Source organism: Hypanus sabinus, chromosome 21, assembly GCF_030144855.1.
Source record: "Hypanus sabinus isolate sHypSab1 chromosome 21, sHypSab1.hap1, whole genome shotgun sequence".
In the NCBI taxonomy this organism is placed as follows: domain Eukaryota; kingdom Metazoa; phylum Chordata; class Chondrichthyes; order Myliobatiformes; family Dasyatidae; genus Hypanus; species Hypanus sabinus.
In genome coordinates, this window is record NC_082726.1 from 29,609,069 (window position 1) to 29,628,927 (window position 19,859).

Consider the following 19,859-nt stretch of genomic DNA (forward strand, 5'->3'; position numbering starts at 1 on the left):
ATTTCACTTTAAGCACCATCTTATCTCATGTTCTCATTATTTGTTGTTATTTGTTTACGTTTGCACTTGCAGTTGTCTTCTGTACGCTAATTGATCTTGTTATAGAATCTATAGAATAATAATTGAATATGCCCACAGGAAAATGAATCTCAGAGTTGTATATGGTGACATATGTGTACTTTGATAATAAAATTTACTTTGAACTTTGAAATTGAGTTATTCACGAGACGAATTGATACTGAGAGACTGGTACTTTTGTGAGGAGCCAAAACCAGCACATCCTGCATTTTTGTAATGAGATGTTAACAGAAATTACCAGTTACATTAATTTATCAAATTTATCATACTCAAGTGTAAACTTGAGATAATCAATTAAACCAGTGACTGCTCTTGCCTAATGCACCTTCACTTTCAAACAGAACAAAGGTGATTCCCAAATCCCACAGCTGTATGTGGAAACGGACGGCAGCAGAAGACAACTACAAATAGATGGCAACAGGATGCAGAGTGAAGTTGCTGACTGCACTGGGCCTGGGGTGATGACTGTAGCAGGTCCAAACTTGTCAGTCACACCACTGCCCCTCCTTGTCACACATCATACTAATCTGGTACTTTCAATTGATGTATAGGTACAGGGTTTCTTGGAACTCTAATCAATTGCCAAGTACCTACACCTCAGGGGCTGATGCCTGCCGAGTTCCTCCAGCATTTTGTGTGTGTTGAAGCAATTTAGGACAGCTCAGGGCAGGATAATAAATCTGAACATATCAGCCACCCACGTACATTCAAAAAACAAATTCAAAAAGGCAGAGATCTTGACCTCTATTTTTTTTTTTTAAAAAAGGTATTAACTGTTCAAGTACCAAGAGGGTTAAGCACAGTGATTCTTTTCTCCACTCCTTTTCCTTTTGTGTTTCACACTTTAGAAAAAGAAACTCAGTGACTCTTCCATAAAACCCTGACATTTCAACCTGAACAGCAAGGATGCATTCTGCTCGAACCAAGCCTGGATCCTTGGACTACCTTCTCACTGTTAGCAACAAATTACCATATTAATCAGATTTATCTTATAACTTCTCCCCCCCACCCCCAACCAGAAGGAACATAATTTATTGCTCAAATACCCACCACAGCTCCTGTCAATGAGGAAACAGTGTGCTGTACTGTATTCTGCAATCACAATGGTCTGGAAAATATCACTGGCATGATATATGTGTCAGGAATTTGTCTCAACAAGTCAGAACAGTGAATCATTTAATTATTAATCTATTGCAACACAGCAACTTCAGAACATTTTGCCATCCATTTCATTACACAAATCTGGGTGCAACATTTGCCTCCAGTTTCTGTAAACAATTCTAAATGTCCTAGTGACTGAACGCATTAGATATTAAGGATGAAATATTCCTCCATGTCTTTTTTCCAGCATTTGGGCTCAGCTCTTCTGCAGCACAAGTGTTCAGGGAGCTGAATATTCATTGTTGTGTGACACCAGCCCAAACTCAATCAAATGACACTGGAGAGGTAGTAATGGGGGAAACAAAGAAAAGATGGACTTAGATTAAGTATTTTGCAACTGTCTTCATTGTGGAAGACAACCAGCACAATTTGGCAGAAATTTAACTGAGTGTCGGGGAGAAGCCAGTGCAGCTGTTGTCACCAAGGAGAAGGTACTTACCAATCTGAAAGTTCTGAAAGTAGACAGGTCACCTGGATCTGATGGACTACACCCTAAGGTTCTTAAAAAGATAACCAAAAAGAATGAGGAGGCATTAGAAGGGATCCTTCAAGAATCAGTAGATTCTGGAATGGTTCCAGTAGACTGGAAAGTTGCAGACGTCACTCCACTCACTTTATAAGGAAGGAAGCCAAAAGACAGGAACTTGTAGGCCAGTTGGCCTGACTTCAGTAGTTTGGAAGATATTGCAGTCCTTTATTAACAATGAGGATTCAGAGTACCTTTTGGCACATGATAAAATAGGCCTAAATCAGCATGGTTTCCCAAGGGAAATCTTGCCTGACAAATCTGTTGGAATTCTGAGGAAATGTCATGCAGAATAGACATAGGACAGTTAGTGGATGTTGCTTACTTGGATTTTTAGAAGGCCTTCAACAAGGTGCCGCACATGGCTAAGGAGGCCAAGTCATTGTATACATTTAAAGTGGAGATCAAGTTCTGATTAGTAAGGGTGTCAAAGGTTACCAGGAGAAAGCAAGAGAATGGGTTCAAGGGGGACAATAAATCAGCCATGATGGAATGGCAGAGCAGACTCAAATGGGCTAATTCTGCTCTTATGTTTTGGCATTGTATTGTTCACATTTGAACAGCATCAAGGTTCAGAATGGAAGAATGGCATTCTTCCATTGCTGCAGTCCTGGTTGAATTAATGAACCTATTCATTACAGTTCTACAGCATGCTGGTACTGTCAAAATGCACATTAGGAATGATCTCAAGCCCAAAGTAATGGAAGGCTGACATTCTTTGAAATCATTCAGTATTTGGACAAGGAGAAATTAAAACTTCCAAAAAAAAAGGCAGCACCCATCATTATTGACCCACACCACCCATAACATGCTTCATTCTCATTAATACCACCCAGGAGGTGGCACAGAAGCTTTAATGCACCCAATATTTTAGGAACAGCTTCTTCCCCTCCGCCAGATTTCTGAAAGGACAAAACCCAAGAATATTACCTCAGTGTTTTTCTCCTTTTGCAATATAATTTTTACCTTTTTTGTATTGTAATTTATAATACATTATATGTATTACATTGCACTACTCCCTTAAAACAAGAAATTTCATGACATAATGCCTGTGACAATAAACCTGATTCTAAATTACCATTTAAATCTGGAAATAATGCTAATGCCCATAAAAACTACATGCGAGCAACAAGCTTGTGACTCACGCAATTTGAGGTGTATCGATGGAGTTCTGGTGCTGGTCGGCAGCTGCTTCTTCTCATTCATTTTGAAGGATGTCTCGTTTTTCCAGTTTTTGTTGGGACCCTTTAAACAGAACAAAGGAGGGGATGAGGGGGAAAAAGAGCTTCACAGAGCAAATTCGAAACACAAAAGATTCGGTAGATGCTGGAGATATTGAGTAGCATGCATAAAATGAGGGAACTGAGCAAGTCAGGCAGCATGTAGGGGATTAAAAAGTAAAAAAAACTCAAGCCAGGACTCAAAAGTTCTCAACTTGAAACAAGAACTGTTCGTTCCCATTCATAGATACTGCCTGATGTGCCGAGTTCCTTCAGCATTTGTGTGTTGCTCTTTACATAGTAAGCCACCTTCCACTAACAGGACTCTAACATTTGAACTGCTGCTTCATCTAGTAAAATAAAGGCCAAAGGCTAATCTGAATGCAGTTTTAACTCCACATGATTGCCAATACCTGGAACCTTGCTTAGCAAAAACATTTTGTCACCGAATATTTAGAGATTTTTGTCTGAAGGCAATACTCATTGATTTTATGGGAACATAAAAGATGATAATTCCAGGCTTACATTCTGACTCAGATGTTAAACGTTTAAAGTCCAACTCCAACAGATTCAGCAGCTACAATCAAGCACCTTCAGCCAAAGTATCTAAGGACTTGCAGGTCATGTGAGGTGAAAGGATCCAGCTATTCAAGACAAGATATGGCAGAAACCACACTGAATGAGCAGCAGTCTTGGGTGGAATAAGATATTGCATTCTGTACAAGGGAACACTCACAATTACAATAAACCAGCCCAGGAAAGGTTTCAATGCTAGCTACTTCAGGATCACTGCTTTACAAAGGGAGGTATTAGTAAAACACAAAATGTTGGAGCAACTGAGCAGGTCAGGCAACATCGATAGAAATGAATCAACAATTGACATTTCAGGCCAAGAGCATTCAGCAGGACTGGAAAGGAAAGGGGAAAATGCCAGAATAAGGTGGACAAGGGGAAGGAGTACAAGCTAGATGAGGATAGATGAAGCCAAATGGATAGGGGAGAATCACAATCCATAGGTGCCTAGGACACACACAGGGTAATTTCAAAGTTGGAATGTGGAGCCCCTGACAACAGTGGCGATCAAGTCCCTCGACAATGGTGACAATCAAGTGGTAACTGAGAATTGTGAGCCTTGAAATCTTTGTAACTTGATATGTAGTTTTTTTTGTGTAATTTGTGCTTTCTACTCTATTCTCTGGGCTTCATATCCAAGGACTCATTTTCATTCTATATGTCATTTCTTACCTTTATTGTTTGCATCATCTGTTTTTTCCTCTCTGCACATTGGGTGTTTGTCTTTTTTTAAATATGAGTTCTTTTGTGGCTGCCTGTAAGCTGAATCTCAAGGTTGTATAATGTATACATACTTGTATACATACTACGTACGAGTGTGTGTATACATACATAGTCAATGTACTTTCAACTTTGATGAAGTAAGAAGCTGGGAAGTGATAGGTGAAAAAAGCAAAGGGCTGGAGAAGGAGTCAGTTAAGAGAGGAGAATGGACCATGGGAGAAAGAAGGAGACACCAGGAAGTGGTGATAGGCAGGTGAGGAGAAAAGATAAGCAGCCAGAATGAGGAATAGGGGAAACATTTTCTGGAAGGAGAAATTGATGTTCATGCCATCAAACTGGAGGCTACCTAGAAGGAATGAGGTTTTGCTCCTCCAACCCAAGGGTGGCCTCATCCTGACAAAACAGGAGGCCATGGATTGATGCACCAGACTGGGAATGAGGATAGGAATTAAAATGGTTGGCCACCAAGAAATCATGCTTTTTGTGGTTGGAGTGCAGGTGCTTAACCAGGTGGTCCCCCAATTTATGTCAGGTCTCACCAATGTAGAGGAGCACCAGATACAATGGACAATCTCAACAGCTTCCCAGGTGAAGTGTTGCCTCACCTGGAAAGATTGTTTGGAGCCCTGAATGGAGGCAGGAGTGAAAATGAATGAGCAGGTGTAGCATTTCTATTGCTTCAGGTGATACGTGCCAAAAGGGAGATGAGTGGGGAGGGGCGAATGGACAATGGAGAGAAAGTAGAATCAGAATCAGGTTTACTATCCCTGACATATGTTGTGAAATTTGTTGTCTGAGGCAGCACTACAGTGCAAAACATGAAATACTATAAATTACAATAATATAAAATTAAATTAGCACTACAAAAAGAGCTAGAATTACGGGGTAGTGTTTGTTCAGAAATCTGACCGTGAAGAGGAGATAGTTATTCCCAAAATAAGGTGTGGGTCTTCAGGTTCCCTTACCTCCTCACTGATGGAGGTAGTGAGAAGAGGGCATGCCCTGGAGGATGTCACCTTCCTGAGGTACCATCTTCTGAAGATGTGCTCAATGTCAAGAGCCCATTTACAGAGGGAGGGACCAAGGGTCAGGTTGTGAGGCTGGCTTTGCCGAGGCTTCCAACCAGGTCGAATGAGCTACAATCCTATCAGGTCAAATCCATTGCTTTCAAGTTCAACTGCCTTTCAACCACACAACAGGGATAAAGCCAACCAAAACAATGTTCCTCAAAGGTTCATTTTGTTTATAAAGTATGTATGCAGAATGCTACTCCGGGATTTTTCTTCTCCAGATTACCACAAAACACAGAAAATCCCTATGGAAGTCATTGAGGCCCCCTCCCTCAAGGAAAAAAAATCAAAATTTGCAAACCCAAACCACACCCACAACCTCTCCTTCGTACAAAAACTAACAGATCGCCCACCGGGACACGACAGCGAAAACATCAAACCCCTAACCCCAAGCCCCTCCCACAAAAATAAAATTGCACCATCCAACCTCTCCTTCACCCAAAAAACTATCACCCACCAGCCAATCGGCAACCAGAACAAAAACACAGAAAAACTGGAGGACACCAATGCCAAGGGCAAGGTGTAAAACAGAGTACCAACAGGCACACACAGCACATATAGTCATGAATAGTTAGGACTGCAGAAAAACCAGTCACAAAAAAATAGCCCAATTCTAAGTGTCATTCTGATTGACAGTGCACTGGATGTTGTCCTGGAGTCACTTTGTTGAAAGAACAAGCATGCAACAGTACTGAATGTGCACTAGTGCTGCCAGACATATGCAATCCAGCTAGTCTTCCACTGGAGTGCAGCACCAATGGGGGGGGTTGTTCCAACCCAAGCCATTATGGACTCGAGCTCTCTCCCTCACCACCTTTGCAGCTCCTCCCCTGGGCGGCTACAACAGGCATGAGAGACTGGTCTGCACAACAATAAGGCCACACAGCTCCCCACAGTCAGTCTTCCCAATGAACCAAACTTTCAGTATTCTACATTAGTAATCCAAAAGGATCTTGCAATCACAAGAAAAACTTCTTAGACAGCTATTACACAATTTGTTGGACCGCAAACCACCTGACTCCTTCCTTGGGTGCTAATAGCAGGCAGCAACACAATATGCCCAAGTCCAGCTCCACCCGCTTTGAGCAACTTGTCAGTGGGACAGACTAGCAACACTTGATGTTCTCAATACTCAGCAGTGTCTCGCGATGGCAAAAAAAAGGTGTACTGGATGAACAGTACACCTTTGCTTGGACCCAGAGAGGCTGCTACAACCGTGCGTTCCGAAACCTTACTGTGATGCCTTGGCACCAGATTGGAGGGCGAGAAGCTGTTAATTTAGTTGTTTTTTTTTAAAAATGATCTCACTTTAGTTTAATGCCTTTAATTATTCATAAGCATTTTAATGTGTTCTTAATGATTTTTTGAATAATTAGTTTGTTAATCTTCATTTTAATGGTCTTTGAAATATTTCTGACATTCAGAGACATTTAAGATCTACTAAAATCAATGAAAACTTATAGCCAACAAAGCTCCAGTTAGCTATAAAAAACATTGATTGTTTGCCTTCAGGCTCCTATACATTCTCACTGATGGTAGTAATGAGAAGAGGACGTGCCCTGGATGATGGGAACATTTTATGATAAATGCCACTTTTTTGAGGCACCCCCTTTTGAAGATACCCACAATGCTGGAAACTAGTGCCCGTGATGAAGCTGGCAAAGTTTACAACTCTCTGGAGCTTTTTCCAGACCCTACATACTGACCCTCCATACCAGATGGTGATGCAACCAGTTAGGATCAGAATCAGATTTACTGTTACCAGCATACTATATGCCGCGAAATTTGTTGTTGTTGCAGCACAATGCAATAAACAATAGAAAATAAATGTGAATGTTATTAAGTATAAACAAGTTAATTAAATTAGTACAACAATAGAAATAAAATGGTAAGGTAGTGTTCATGGGTTCAATGTCCATTCAGAAATAGGATGGCAGAGAGGAAGAAGCAGTTCCTGAATCATTGAGCATGTGCCTCCTGCCCGATGGTAGCAATGTAAACAAGGCATGGGTAATGGCAGTCCTGAATGATGAATGCCACTTCTGAGGCATCACTCTTTGAACATGCCCTGGATACAGGTTTATTATATTTACCATTAATTTATATGGGAAAATTTCGAGCATTCCCAGACCCAAAAAATAAACCTACCAAATCATACCAAATAACACATAAAACCTAAAATAACACGAACATATAGTAAAAGCAGGAATGATATGATCAAAATACACCCTATATAAAGTAGAAATATTGTACATACGGTGTAGTTTCATGTATCAAACTCAGGAAGACCGTGAGCCAAAATCGATTTGGAGAAAAAAAAATCGGCACGTACACACACACACAAACAACTGCCCACACAAGGCTTCACGGTCATTGTAGTCTTTCTCCGGGTAAGCACACATATAAAGTGGGCATCTTTTTTTTCGTAAAAGTGAAAATCCTCTTGGGTTAGCGAAAACAGGTACTAATGTAGGTCTTTTGTAACAGTGAGCTGTCGTAAAGTGAACGTTCAAAAAACGGGGGCCACCTGTACTACCGAGGCCAGTGCCCACTATGGAACTGACTAAAGTTTACAACCTGTAGCTTATTTCGATCCTGTGCTGTAGCCACCCCATACCAGACAGTGATGCAGCCAGTTAGAATGCTCTCCACAGCACATCTGTAGAAATTTGCGAGAGTCTTTGCTGACATACCAAATCTCCTCAAACTCCTAATGAAAGACAGCCACTGTCTTGCCTTCTTTGTAGCTGCATCAATATGTTGCGTCCAGGTTAGATCCTCAGAGATTAACACCCAGGAACTTGAAACTGCTCATGCCTTTCATTTCTGATCCCTCCGGAGGACTGGTGTGTGTTCCCTTGTCTTACCCTTTCTGAACTCCACAATTAGTTCTTTGGTCTTACTGACGTAGAGTGCAAAATTGTTTCTGCAAAACCACTCAACTAGCTGGTGTATCTCACTCCTGAATGCCTGCTCGTCACTATTTGATATTCTGCCAACAATAGCTGTATTATCAGCAAATTTATAGATGGTACTTGAGCTGTGCTATCCAGAGAGCACAGAGAGAGTAGAGCAGTGGGCTGAGCACACACTCCTGAGGTGTGTCAGTGTTGACTGCCAACGAGATAGAGATGTTATTTCCAATCTGCACAGATTGTGGTTTCCCGGTTAGGAAGTTGAGGATCCAGTTGCAGAAGAAGGTACAGAGGCTCAGGTTTTGAAGCTTTTCAATAAGGACTGCAGGAATGATTGCGCTAAACACTGAGCGGCAGTCAATAAACTGCACCCTGACATGTTTGCATTGTTCAGATGATCCGAGGCTGTGTGAAGAGCCAATGAAATCACATCTGCCATGGACTTATTGTGGCAATAGGTAAATTGCTGTGGGTCCAGTCCCTGCTGAGACAGAAGTTAATTCCAACTATAACCAACCTCTCAAAGAACTTCATCATCGTCGATGTGAGTGCTACCAGATGATAGTTGTTCAGGCAGCTCACCTTGCTCTTTTGGGCACTGGTATAATTGCCCTTTTGAAACAAATGGGAACTTCCAGCTGTAGCAACAAGAGATTGACAGTGTCTTTGGACGTTCCCGCCAGTTGGTTGGCACAGGTTTTCAGAGCCCTACCAGGTACTCCATCAGGGCCTGTCACCTTGTCAGGGTTCAGCCTTGCGAAAGCCAGTCACACTTCGACCTCTGAGATGGAGATCACAAGGTCACAGGAAGCTGGAGGAATCCTCATAGCTAGAGTTCTATTCTCCCTTTACTCAAAGTTTGCATAAAGGTATTGAGCTCTTTTGGGAGCGAAGCATCACTGCCATTCATGGTGTTAAGTTTTGCTTTGCAGGGTGTAAGGGCCTGCAAACCCTGTTAGAGTTGATGTGCATCAGATTCTGCCTCCAACCTCATTCAGAATTGTTCCTTTGCTCTTGAGATAGCCCTCCATAAGTCATCCCTGGTTTTCTTCTTTAGTCCTGAGTCACAATGCCACAGATCTAGCCCTCAGACTACAGACCTCCTGGATCATTCCCAGCTTTGATTTGGTTATGTACAATATGTTCCCATAGACACATACTCATCCACACAGATTTTAATGAAGTCAGTGACAACTGTAGCATACTCATTCAGACTTGAAGATGAATCCCTGAATACAGTCCAGTCCACCTGTTCAATTGCGTCTCCTTTGTCCGTACCTTCTTGGTGTAAAGTGTAGACGTGGGATAGCACAATAGTCACCCATTGATGGTGTAACAATGGTCCAGTGTTTCGGTTCCTCTGGTACTACAAGTGATTTGAAGGTAATAATTATTTAGAGACTTTTTCAAGCTGGCCTGGTCAAAATCCCCCGAAATGATAGGGATGGCATCAGGACATGTTGTTTTGTGCCTGTTGCTCAGTTTGTCTAGAGGCTGTTTGACACTAGCCTGAGGTGTGTGTACATTGCTACCAAAACAATTGCTGAAACCTCCCCCAGCAGATAAAATGGCCAGCATTTGATTGAGAGATGTTCCAGGTTGGGTGAGCAGGCCTAGGACAGCACTTCAACATTTGTACACAAGGAGTTGAATATATAGCCTACTCCACTTCCTCTGCCTTTGAAAGATTCAGTCCTACCTTGGTAGTTTATTGTGAACCCATCTAGCTACATCATTGCATCCAGATCGGCAGGGGATAACCAAGGTTCCATAAAATTAAAAAAAAATCCAAGAGCTTTTAATGCCCTTCTGGTACGGCAATCTAGCTCTGAGATTTTCAACTGACCAGAGATTGTACACTTGCCATCAAGGTGTTCGGTATTAAGAATCAAAAACCAAACTTCCTTGGATGAGCTTTTAAACTAGAGCAACATCCTCTCTTCCACCACACCAACAACCAGTGTCCATTCAAGTTTCGTCAACTGAATAGTGAGATTTTTTTAAAAAGTAGATAAATTGCAAAATGATGTTACTAACTGTACAGACCATAGAAGTAGCTGTGGATTTCAGCTATAGCAGACTGAAGTGTGAATATTTGATTGCTTCCATTGGAGCTGCTCACACAAGTCACCTTCTTGATGGCGCCCCAGTACATCTTTAGAAACTTGCTGGAATCATTGATGACATACAAAAGCTCCTCAAGATCCTAATGAAATACTGTACAGCTACTGACATGCCTTTTTCGTAATTGCATCAAAATGTTGGGCAAACGTTGATCTTCAAAGATGTTGACATCCAGGAACTTGAAGCTGCTTACCCGTTTCACTGCCGACTCCTCAATGAGGACTATTTTGTGTTCTCTCGACGTCCCCTTCCAGAAGGGGAAAATCAATTCCTTGGTATTAATGTTAAGTACAAGGTTGTTATTGTAACACCACTCAACCAGCTGATCCATCCCCTTCTTGTACACCCCCCTTGTCACCATCTGGGTTTCTGCCATCAAGTGGGGTCATTGGCATATTGATAGATGGCATTTGGCATATTGATAGATGCTGTGCCTAGCCACACAGCCATGGGTGTAGAGAGAACAGTGCAGAGAGCCAAGCACACATCCTCGAAGTGCGCCAGTGTTGTCAGTGAGGAAGAGCTCCAAGGACGGCAAAAGTAGATTTGTCTGAGAGATTTGAGAATAATCCCAGGGGCTGGGACTGGGAGCCAAGAGGCAGAATTAAGCAGTATAATTTTACCTGAGGAGCTACAATTAACAACCCAGATGGCTGCTGTAAAATTTGACTACTGGATGCAAGAATGTAATCAATTCAGTTTCTAGTGAAATTCAATCTATTTAAGCATTTAATGGCTTTCATTTTAAAATTATGCAGGGAGAAAATTCAGAGACTGTGCAGAGAAAAAATGTAAAAGGTTGGACAGCGTCAGCCAAGCAGGACAAGCAACAGGTCCAGTAAAATACAAACAGCTTGAACTGTGCTGTACTGTTCTATGTACTATGTCTATAAACCCAAAGGCCTTGCCCCAAGGTATACTGAAAACCTGGGGGAGGAAAATAGCAAATAGAAGTACAGGCATTGAGTAGGAATTGGGGAGGGGGGCATGGAAATGTGGCTGAAGTACATTGATACAAAGCAACGTACAGGAGTTGTTCTAATCCATCAACCACGTTACTAATTTGGAATCTAGACACAAGGTATATCCTCATTTATTCATTTGAGATTTGTTCGTCATTGGTGAGGTGACCCGCTTTTATTGCCCATTCTCAGCAGCCCTCAAGGTAAAGGAAATCTAATGCTTTTTTTTGGCTGGGGAGTTCCAGGATTGGCCATTTCCAACAGGCACCATCATAAGGCAAGTAACTTCAAAATCATATCTTAAGTTACACATGAAAAACTTTTATAAGGTTTACAAAATGAACTAGTGAAAAATGTACCTCCGCAAAATTCAGGATGATAGAACTGAAAGTGGTTTTAAACTTTATTCATTATTCAGGGACAAACAGCACGTACACCTGTTTTATAAGGGAGCCACATGCAGATTCAGATTTATCTCTTGCACATCAAAACATAGTGAAATATGTCCTTTGCATTAACAACCAACCCACCCAAGGATGCGTCGGGGGGGGGGGGGGGGGGGGCAGCCTGCAAGAGTTGCCATACATTCCACTGCCAACACAGCATGCCCACAATGCTTGGCAGATCAGAACACAAGTGACAAAGCAGCAACAGCAAAACAACTCCCATTGCTCCCTGTGCACAACCCACGTGCACACACAGCTCTTCAACTCCAGGACTGGCTTCAAATTTGGCTTCCAGTGGCCATGGACTCGAAGAGATTCACAGATTCTGGGCCCCAAAGTGAGCTTCCAATCTGGACTTCAGGACTTATAGGTAAGCAATATTTTTGATCTTTAGAATGCAAGTACAAGACAGGCACTTCATCTTTAAATAACTAAGCCGAACAGATATCTCTGAGCTTTCATCTACAGATCTACATTCTGGCATAGGAAAGTGGGCTTAATAAAACAGAAAATTTATCCAGTGACAGATAAATTCATACACCAGCCTATTAACTGAATTCAGGTTTGAAGAGAATTGAGCTTGCACCCAGCCTCCAAGCCTCAAGTAGTCCTATCCCAAATGTCTTGATTTCACATTCATGTACTCAAGCTTTGCTACCTCCAGAATCATCCACCATAATAAACCTACAGGAGTGCTGCACTTTCACTAGGTAACTGCTCCATGAGGGGCAACTACGATCTTCATCTGTCAAAGTCTCAAGCTTGGGGATTCCCTCGCTAAGTCACGACTCACCCTTTAAAGACTACCTGATATGTAACCAATCCACCTAACTTCTTGGATACCTATTTATTTCCGTTATTGGTTTGCGGTCAAATATTGCTTGGCATCCTCTCAGAGAGATTAAAAAAGTCAAGGCCTTTCACATGTAACCCCATGGGTCGCCTCAGGCTCGCTCAGCTCGTTCTCGTCTAGGGGGAGCAGCCTTCAGCCCCACCAAACTGGGTAATCAGCTGGTGTGGATGCTGTGTGATGTCCCCGCCTCGCCCAAAAACAGACAGTACACCATAGGCGATTAAATGAGTACAATTTATAAAGGTTACTATAACTAAGTGATTAATAATGATACAGTATATATGAAGAAAAACATAAAGAAAAGGCGCCAAACTTATCAAAGTCCAAACCACTTCGTGCACAACCGTTGGAGCTCAATTACTGAAGTCTTCTGGCTGCCATTCGATCCCTTCCGAACTCCTCGACTCGCAGCTCAGGACCCTCCAAAGTGGTCAACCAAGCACATCTAGCTTCATCCCCCCTCCTCGGAGTACCTCCTGGCCTCGGACCCCCGCTTGGGGTCCGTTCCTCGCCCAGCTTACAGCATTGCGTCCTCTCTCTCAACCCCGTTGCGCCGATCTGCCCAAAAGCCCGTCAACAATCGCTTACAGACTCAGAAGAAGGAACATTAATCCCCATTTGGTTTACAAAGGAATACAATTCTCATTATCAGTAAATTTTAGCCCAAACAAGCTTCCAGCACTCTCTTGCAACAAAGAAGCATTCCTGCTAGTTAACAAAACAAAGAAGCCCTTTTGATTACATACACAGTAACAAAGAAAAAAGAAGAAACCCCCTTTACACACAAATACTTCTTGTTACTGAAGGTAGCCCTGTCAACAGATGTCTGACATCGCTTTGTACATTAGTGAAGGCAACAAAGCAGCACAAATACAACGGCTACACAACAAATGGCCACCAGCTGTTTAGCTGGATTCTTTTTACATTAGTAAAACAGCATAAGCTGTGAAAAGTAGCATCTTCATGGTGATTAGTACAGCTCAGTATGGATGAAAAAAAACGAACACCAGTTATTGAGAATTGACTAGAAAATGCAGGGATCATCAACAGAAAACGGTGTAACTGATTGATCAGAGTGTCATTTGCAATTACACACTGTTCATCATAACTAGTAACCAAATCTTTCAGAGGTGAAAAGGATCTATGCATAAAGATAAACAAAATGAAATCAAAATGAATGTTGGAGCAGAGGAAACAAAAGCAGGGAGCTCTAAAGAGTGGGCTGTGTTAGAAATACAAAAGAGGGAGAATGGAGAGATTGAATGGACAGTAGACACTGAGCTGAGAACAAAAATGAGGGAGGGACATGGCTGTGACAAGAAAAAGACTGAATTCAACTGTCTATATCCAACCGTTTGTTTTTAAATTCTTAATTACTGGCAGACAGAAGCCGTTTCACCACACACCTGATTTCTGCAAATGCATACTGGATGAAGTGTCACAGAAATGGTAATCTTACTGGAACCCACAATTCATTAAGCACCTGACCCTCTCAACATATATACAAGGGAGTGAACATACCGCACAACAATTTATTTTCCCCTTGTTTTCTCTCACTTCACTTTTAATATCGGAAATTACATTTGGACTTCAGACTCAAAGCAAACAGAAACTGTCATTTTACTGAGTTACACAATAACGAATTACATGGAGAAATGTACCATAGTATACACAGCTGGGAGTTAACTGCATTAGGGGATCTATTAAGGGTGCTCAGATTTATGGGATGAAGATGGCACCAGTGAACAACAGTACCAAATATAACATCAAGACAGTTCACAAAGCACCTCCTTTCATCTCTTCTCATTTCAGATGAAGTTCTGCTACTGTGAGAACCCATAATCTACATTCTGGCAGTGTGTTTTCAACCTGTTCGGGCAATCTGGCACTTTACTGACTCCAAGAGGGTTCCACAAGGCTGCGAACCCTGCGGCCTGGAAGCCAGGAAGCTTGGAGACAGGGTGCAAGCCATGACCAACTCCATCTCCCACCGATTAAAGCACCGAGGAAGATCAAAATTATTGAGGCAGGTATGAGGGTAAGCAAGGAAGTAGTACAAGGTGGTAGGTGTAGGTGTAAATGGGAGAGAGGGGAAAGGAAGTTAAGAGCTGGGAAGTCGATTGGCAAATGATAAAGGGCAGTAGAAGGAGAAATCTGACAGGATAAGACACAAGGCCATGGAAGGAAGGGAAGAGGGAGGAGTACCAGAGGGAGGTGATGGGCAAGTAAGGAGATACGATGAGAGGGAAAAGGGAATAAGGAAATAGAGAAGGAGATGGGAGGACATACCGAAAGTTTGAGAAATTGATGTTCGTGCCATCAGGTTGGAGGCTACCCAAAGGGAATACAAGGTGTTTTTCCTCCACCCTGAGGTTGGCCTCTGCATGGCAGCAGAGAATGCCATGGACTGACATGTTGGATGGGAATGGGAAGTGAAACTAAAATGGGTGGCCACTGGGAGATCCTGCTTTTTCTGGTGGACAGAGTGTAGGTGCTCGGTGAAGTGGTCTCCCAGTCTATGTCAGGTCTCACCAATATAGAGGCCACACTGGGACCACCAGATACCGTAGATAACCCCAAATTCACATGGAATGTCACCTCACTGAGAAGGGCTGTTTGGGGCCCTAAGGGAGGAGGCGAAGGGGCAGGTGTAGCACTTGACTGCTTGCAAGTATAAGTGCCTGGAGTAAGTTCTGTAAGGAGGGACAAGGGAGTCTTGTAGGGAGCAATCCCTGCTGAAAGCAGAAACTGGGGGTTGGTGGTGGGCTGGGAGGCTGAAGATATGTTCTTGGTGGTGGGATTCCATAGGAGATGGAGGAAGTTATGAAGAATTATGTGCTGGATGAGGAGGCTAGTGGGGTGGTTGGTGAGGACAAGAGGAACCCTATCCCTGGAGGGGTAGTGTGTGGATGGGGTGAGGGCAGACATGCATGAAATGGAAGAGATGCGAGTGAGGTCAGCACTGATAAGGAGGAAAGAAAGCCTCTTTCTTTGAAGGGGGAGGACATCTTAGTTCTGGAATGAAAAATCTCATCCCGAGAACAGATGCAGTGGAGTCTGAGGAATTGAAAGAAAGGAATGGCTTTCCCCCCACCCCCCAAGTAACAGGGTGGGAAGAGGATTAGTCCAGATAGCTGTGAGAATCAGTGGGTTTATAAAATATATCAATGGGTAAGCTGTCTCCAGAGACAGAGACAGATGGAGAAAGGGGAGAGAGGTGTTGGAACTGGACCACGTAAATTTGAGGGCAGGGTGCAAGTTGGAGGCAAAGTTGATGAAGTCGATGAGCTCTGCATGAGCACAGGAAGCAGCACCAATGCAGTTGTCGAGGTAGCATCGGAAAATATACTATCAGTATAGGCTTGGAACATACACTGTTCCATGTAGCCAAAAAGACAGGCATAGCTGGGCTCACGGGTGCCACTTCCCTCCTGGCACTTATCCTTGCAAGCAGAACAAGTGCTACAGCTGCCCCTGCACCTCCCCTCTCAATACCACTCAGAGCTCCAAACAGTCCTTCCAGGTCAGGCAACACTTCACCTGCGAGTCTGTTAGGGTCATATCTACTGTATCCAGTAAGACCAGACGCAGAATAGGAGACCGCTTCGCAGAGCACCTCCACCTTGTCCGTTAGAAGGAGCAGGATCTCCCAGTGGCCACCCATTTTAATTCTTCTTCCCATTCAGACATGTCAGCCCTGGCCTCCGCTACTGCTGCATTGAGTCCACACTGAGGTTGGAGTACTCCTCTATCTTCTGGTCTTATACAAATTTCAGGGCTAATTACAGCCAAACTTTTCTGTTTGGCTTTCTGTCAATAGTTACAGGGGAGGATTAGATGGGGCATCATAAAACAAAATATTTGCACTTTAGTGAAATCTTAAGCTTAGACATCTTAGAAATCTTAAACATCCCAAAGGTGTTTGCAGGAGCCCTGTCAAATGGAGGATAACACCCAGTTCTCAAGGAGATTTTAGGTCCAGTCTTATAGATAATTCTGATGATCATAGAGGGAAGGTGTGAAGAGTGATGTCTGGAGTTAGGAACTGGGGCAGCTAATGACAAAGATGTCATTGGTGGAAATGTTTGCCTCTGACTTCCCAAACTGGGAACAAGAGCAACTGAAGATTCATTAGTCCCAACGAAGGGTCTCGGCCCGAAATGTCGACAGTGCTTCTCCTTATAGATGCTGCCTGGTCTGCTGTGTTCCACCAGCATTTTGTGTGTGTTGTTTGAAGATTCATTAGATCAGGTTCCTGTGAAGTGCTCTGGTATGAGTTACTGACACAAAGGCAAGCTGTCACTCTCCACAATTTTTTGCTCTTTCAGTGCACCATTTACTTCCTCATAACCAATTCATAAACCGCCAAAAATAAAGATTAGCTTTATTTGTGCACATGTACATCAATGTGGACCATTAGTCTTGCGAGACCATGGATCTGCGCCTGGAAAGTCTTGCTTCAGTCTCTCCAGGGTGCAGGCCTGGGCAAGGTTGTATGGAAGACTGGCAGTTGTCCAAGCAGCAAGTCTCTTCTCTCCACACCACCAATGTTGTCCAAGAGAAGGGCAAGGGCTGGCACAGCTTGGCACCAGTGACGTCACAGGAGTTGCCAGAGTGAGTTTGAAGACAACGCCAGACTCCAGCTCCGATTTGGCCTCGGGGTTTACTCCCGAAAACTTTCCCATAAGGAAGTCAATATTGATCCCATCAGTACATCCAGTAAAATGCATCATTTCAATCAGATCAAATCAGTGAGGATTACACTGGGTGGCCTGCAAGGGTCGCCACACTTTCAGTACCAATACAGAATGCCCACAACTCATTAATCCCAACTATAAATGTGGGAGGAAACCAGAGCTCCCAGAGGAAACCTACTCTGTCATGAGTAAATAGTTTTGAGTTGAACCTCGATCAGTGACTGCTAACACTGTGGTAGCAGTTAGCATAATGCTACCATATCACCCAGGATGTGTTCTTTTGGCCATGACATGTCTGATCATCTGCTTTACCTACAAAGTTCTATAATCATGTACCCAACCATCCACACACTTGACCTGGAGTAAAACACAAGTTATTTACTTCAGTCTACTTCCTATGAAAGCATTGAAAGAACACTTGCCCCACGGTGCAAAACCATAAGTTACAACAAAAGAAAACTTGCTGTGGAATTTAAACCTAAACTTTAAAAGAAATGATGAGCACAGAAGATTCTGCAGATGCTGGACGGACACAAACATGCACCTAGCAGAACTCAGCATGTCAAATCCCCTGAAGGGAGTACGCCCAAAACATTGACTCTTTATTCCCTTTCATAGATGCTCCCTAACCTGCTGAGTTCCTCCAGCATTTTGTGCGTGTTTAAAAGAAACAGTGATGGTGGCCATAAAAGTACTGGATGAAAACCTTCCATACAACAAAGCCCCTTCAGGGAAACAATTCTGCCACCCTAACCTAGTCTCGTCTACGTTCATTTCCTGACCCACCAAAGTATTTGACTATTAAACTATTTCCAATTCCACCAGCAGGTCACGTTTAAGGAGCAATTAGAGGCAGATAATAAATGTCACCTTACCAATGTCATCCAGATCCCCACAATTAATCAGTTGTGCTAATGCTCTTCCTAAAATTGAAATGTGATATTATCAGCCTTCTTCCTACGCCTCGTGGGGATATAATACTAATACCTTCTCCGTTTACTTTCAACTGAAACCACAAACTGTAAAACTGTTTCCCACCTGCCCTCACCAACAAGACTCACCACATACTCACTAGTGATTTAACTCATCAATTTGGCTACACTCAACAGCTTTGCTGGAAATCACAGAGCTTTGTTTGTCCTGTACATCACAGGGAACCAAAGACTAGAGAACACGGTAGTAAAGGTAAGAGGCAAAAAATTAACAGGGACCTGAGGGGCAACACCTTCACGCAGAGAGTGGTTCATATATGGAACAAATATCAGAACAAGTAGCTGAGACAGGTACAATAGTACTTAAGACAGTTGAACAGGTATATGCATGGCGATGGGCCATCACAAAGCTGGAATACTCTACAACTTGAAGATTAACTTTATTTCTCATGCATACATTGAAACATACAGTAAAATGTGTCGTTCACATGAAATTAAATCAGTAAGGATTATGCAGGGCAACCCCACAAGTGTTGCCATGCTCACTGTGACTATATAACATGCCCACAAATACCACAAACACCCCCTAGATCAAGCATGCAACCAGAAAAACAGCGGATCCATGCACTGTCATTCTACACAAGTAATCCTGACCAAGTGGCCATCTTCAGTGCCTATCATTGGGATTATTAAATTCGCTTAAACAGTAGCAAACTAACTACACAGAGAGGGAGATAGAATTGCAAACAGAGCCTCAGACCAAGTCTGCTTACTACATCAGACACAGGTTCTAAATTCAGAGTATAAATTCAATTAGGCACTAATCCAAAACTCGCCAGAGGCAATTAATTAGCTTTAATTCATCCAGCCCAGAATTCAGTCAGAACACAACATCCCATTTAACATACAAGAACATTCGAATAATTCTGGTGCTTAAAGAGATAAAACGGCGACACGAAAATAGAAAAGAACTGATGAAAGAGCAATGAAGTCAGCTCATTATAACTGAAGATCACCAGGGAACGAATAGAAACACGACAAAATGAATCTTATTGCCAAACTAGTCATTCGACAAGGTACGACAGTCACATCATCCAACACTTCTCCCGAGGAATGAGGTCTCATAACCCCACCAGGACACGTCCATCCCACCCGAGTCCGAGCAGCTTCCCCAGCTCAGTAACTGACCCCGAAACCCACCCCGGTACTCATACCCCTTTCTCCCAGTACCCAGGTCCTAGAATCCCCACAGTCAGCGGCTCCGATCCTCCCTCCCCCGGTACCCGCACCCCAATCCCTTCGGAACCCGGCCGGATCCACCCATCCACAATACCCACCCCACAACCCCGGTACCTGTTCGGCTGCTCTCTTCCACCCCCCCGGTACCTGACAACCCCTCCCCTGGTACTAACTCCCTCAGCAGCCCCTCCCTCCTCCCTCCCTCCTCCCACCATTACCGAGGGCCCGGGCTGCTGCGGTCCGTCCAGTGGACAGTAGAGCTCCGCAGGCTCCATAGCCGCCTCTCGCCTCTCCACTCACCACCAGGGCACCATCACACACTTCCGCATCCGGAGCAGAG

At 43.3% G+C, this 19,859-nt stretch overlaps 1 protein-coding gene across 2 annotated transcripts in view; it reads right to left on the reverse strand.

Moving 5' to 3' along the window:
- The window catches only part of fam219b (family with sequence similarity 219 member B), a 42,953-nt gene extending 23,094 nt beyond the window's left edge, over window positions 1-19,859 (reverse strand). For both annotated transcript variants that reach the window (XM_059946193.1, XM_059946192.1), the window contains exons 1-2: window positions 19,738-19,859; window positions 2,911-3,010 (exon numbers count right to left, since the gene is read on the reverse strand). In XM_059946193.1, the coding sequence (XP_059802176.1) occupies window positions 2,911-3,010; window positions 19,738-19,794 (157 nt within the window). In that variant the 5' untranslated portion in view covers window positions 19,795-19,859. The remainder of the gene's footprint in view (window positions 1-2,910; window positions 3,011-19,737) is intronic.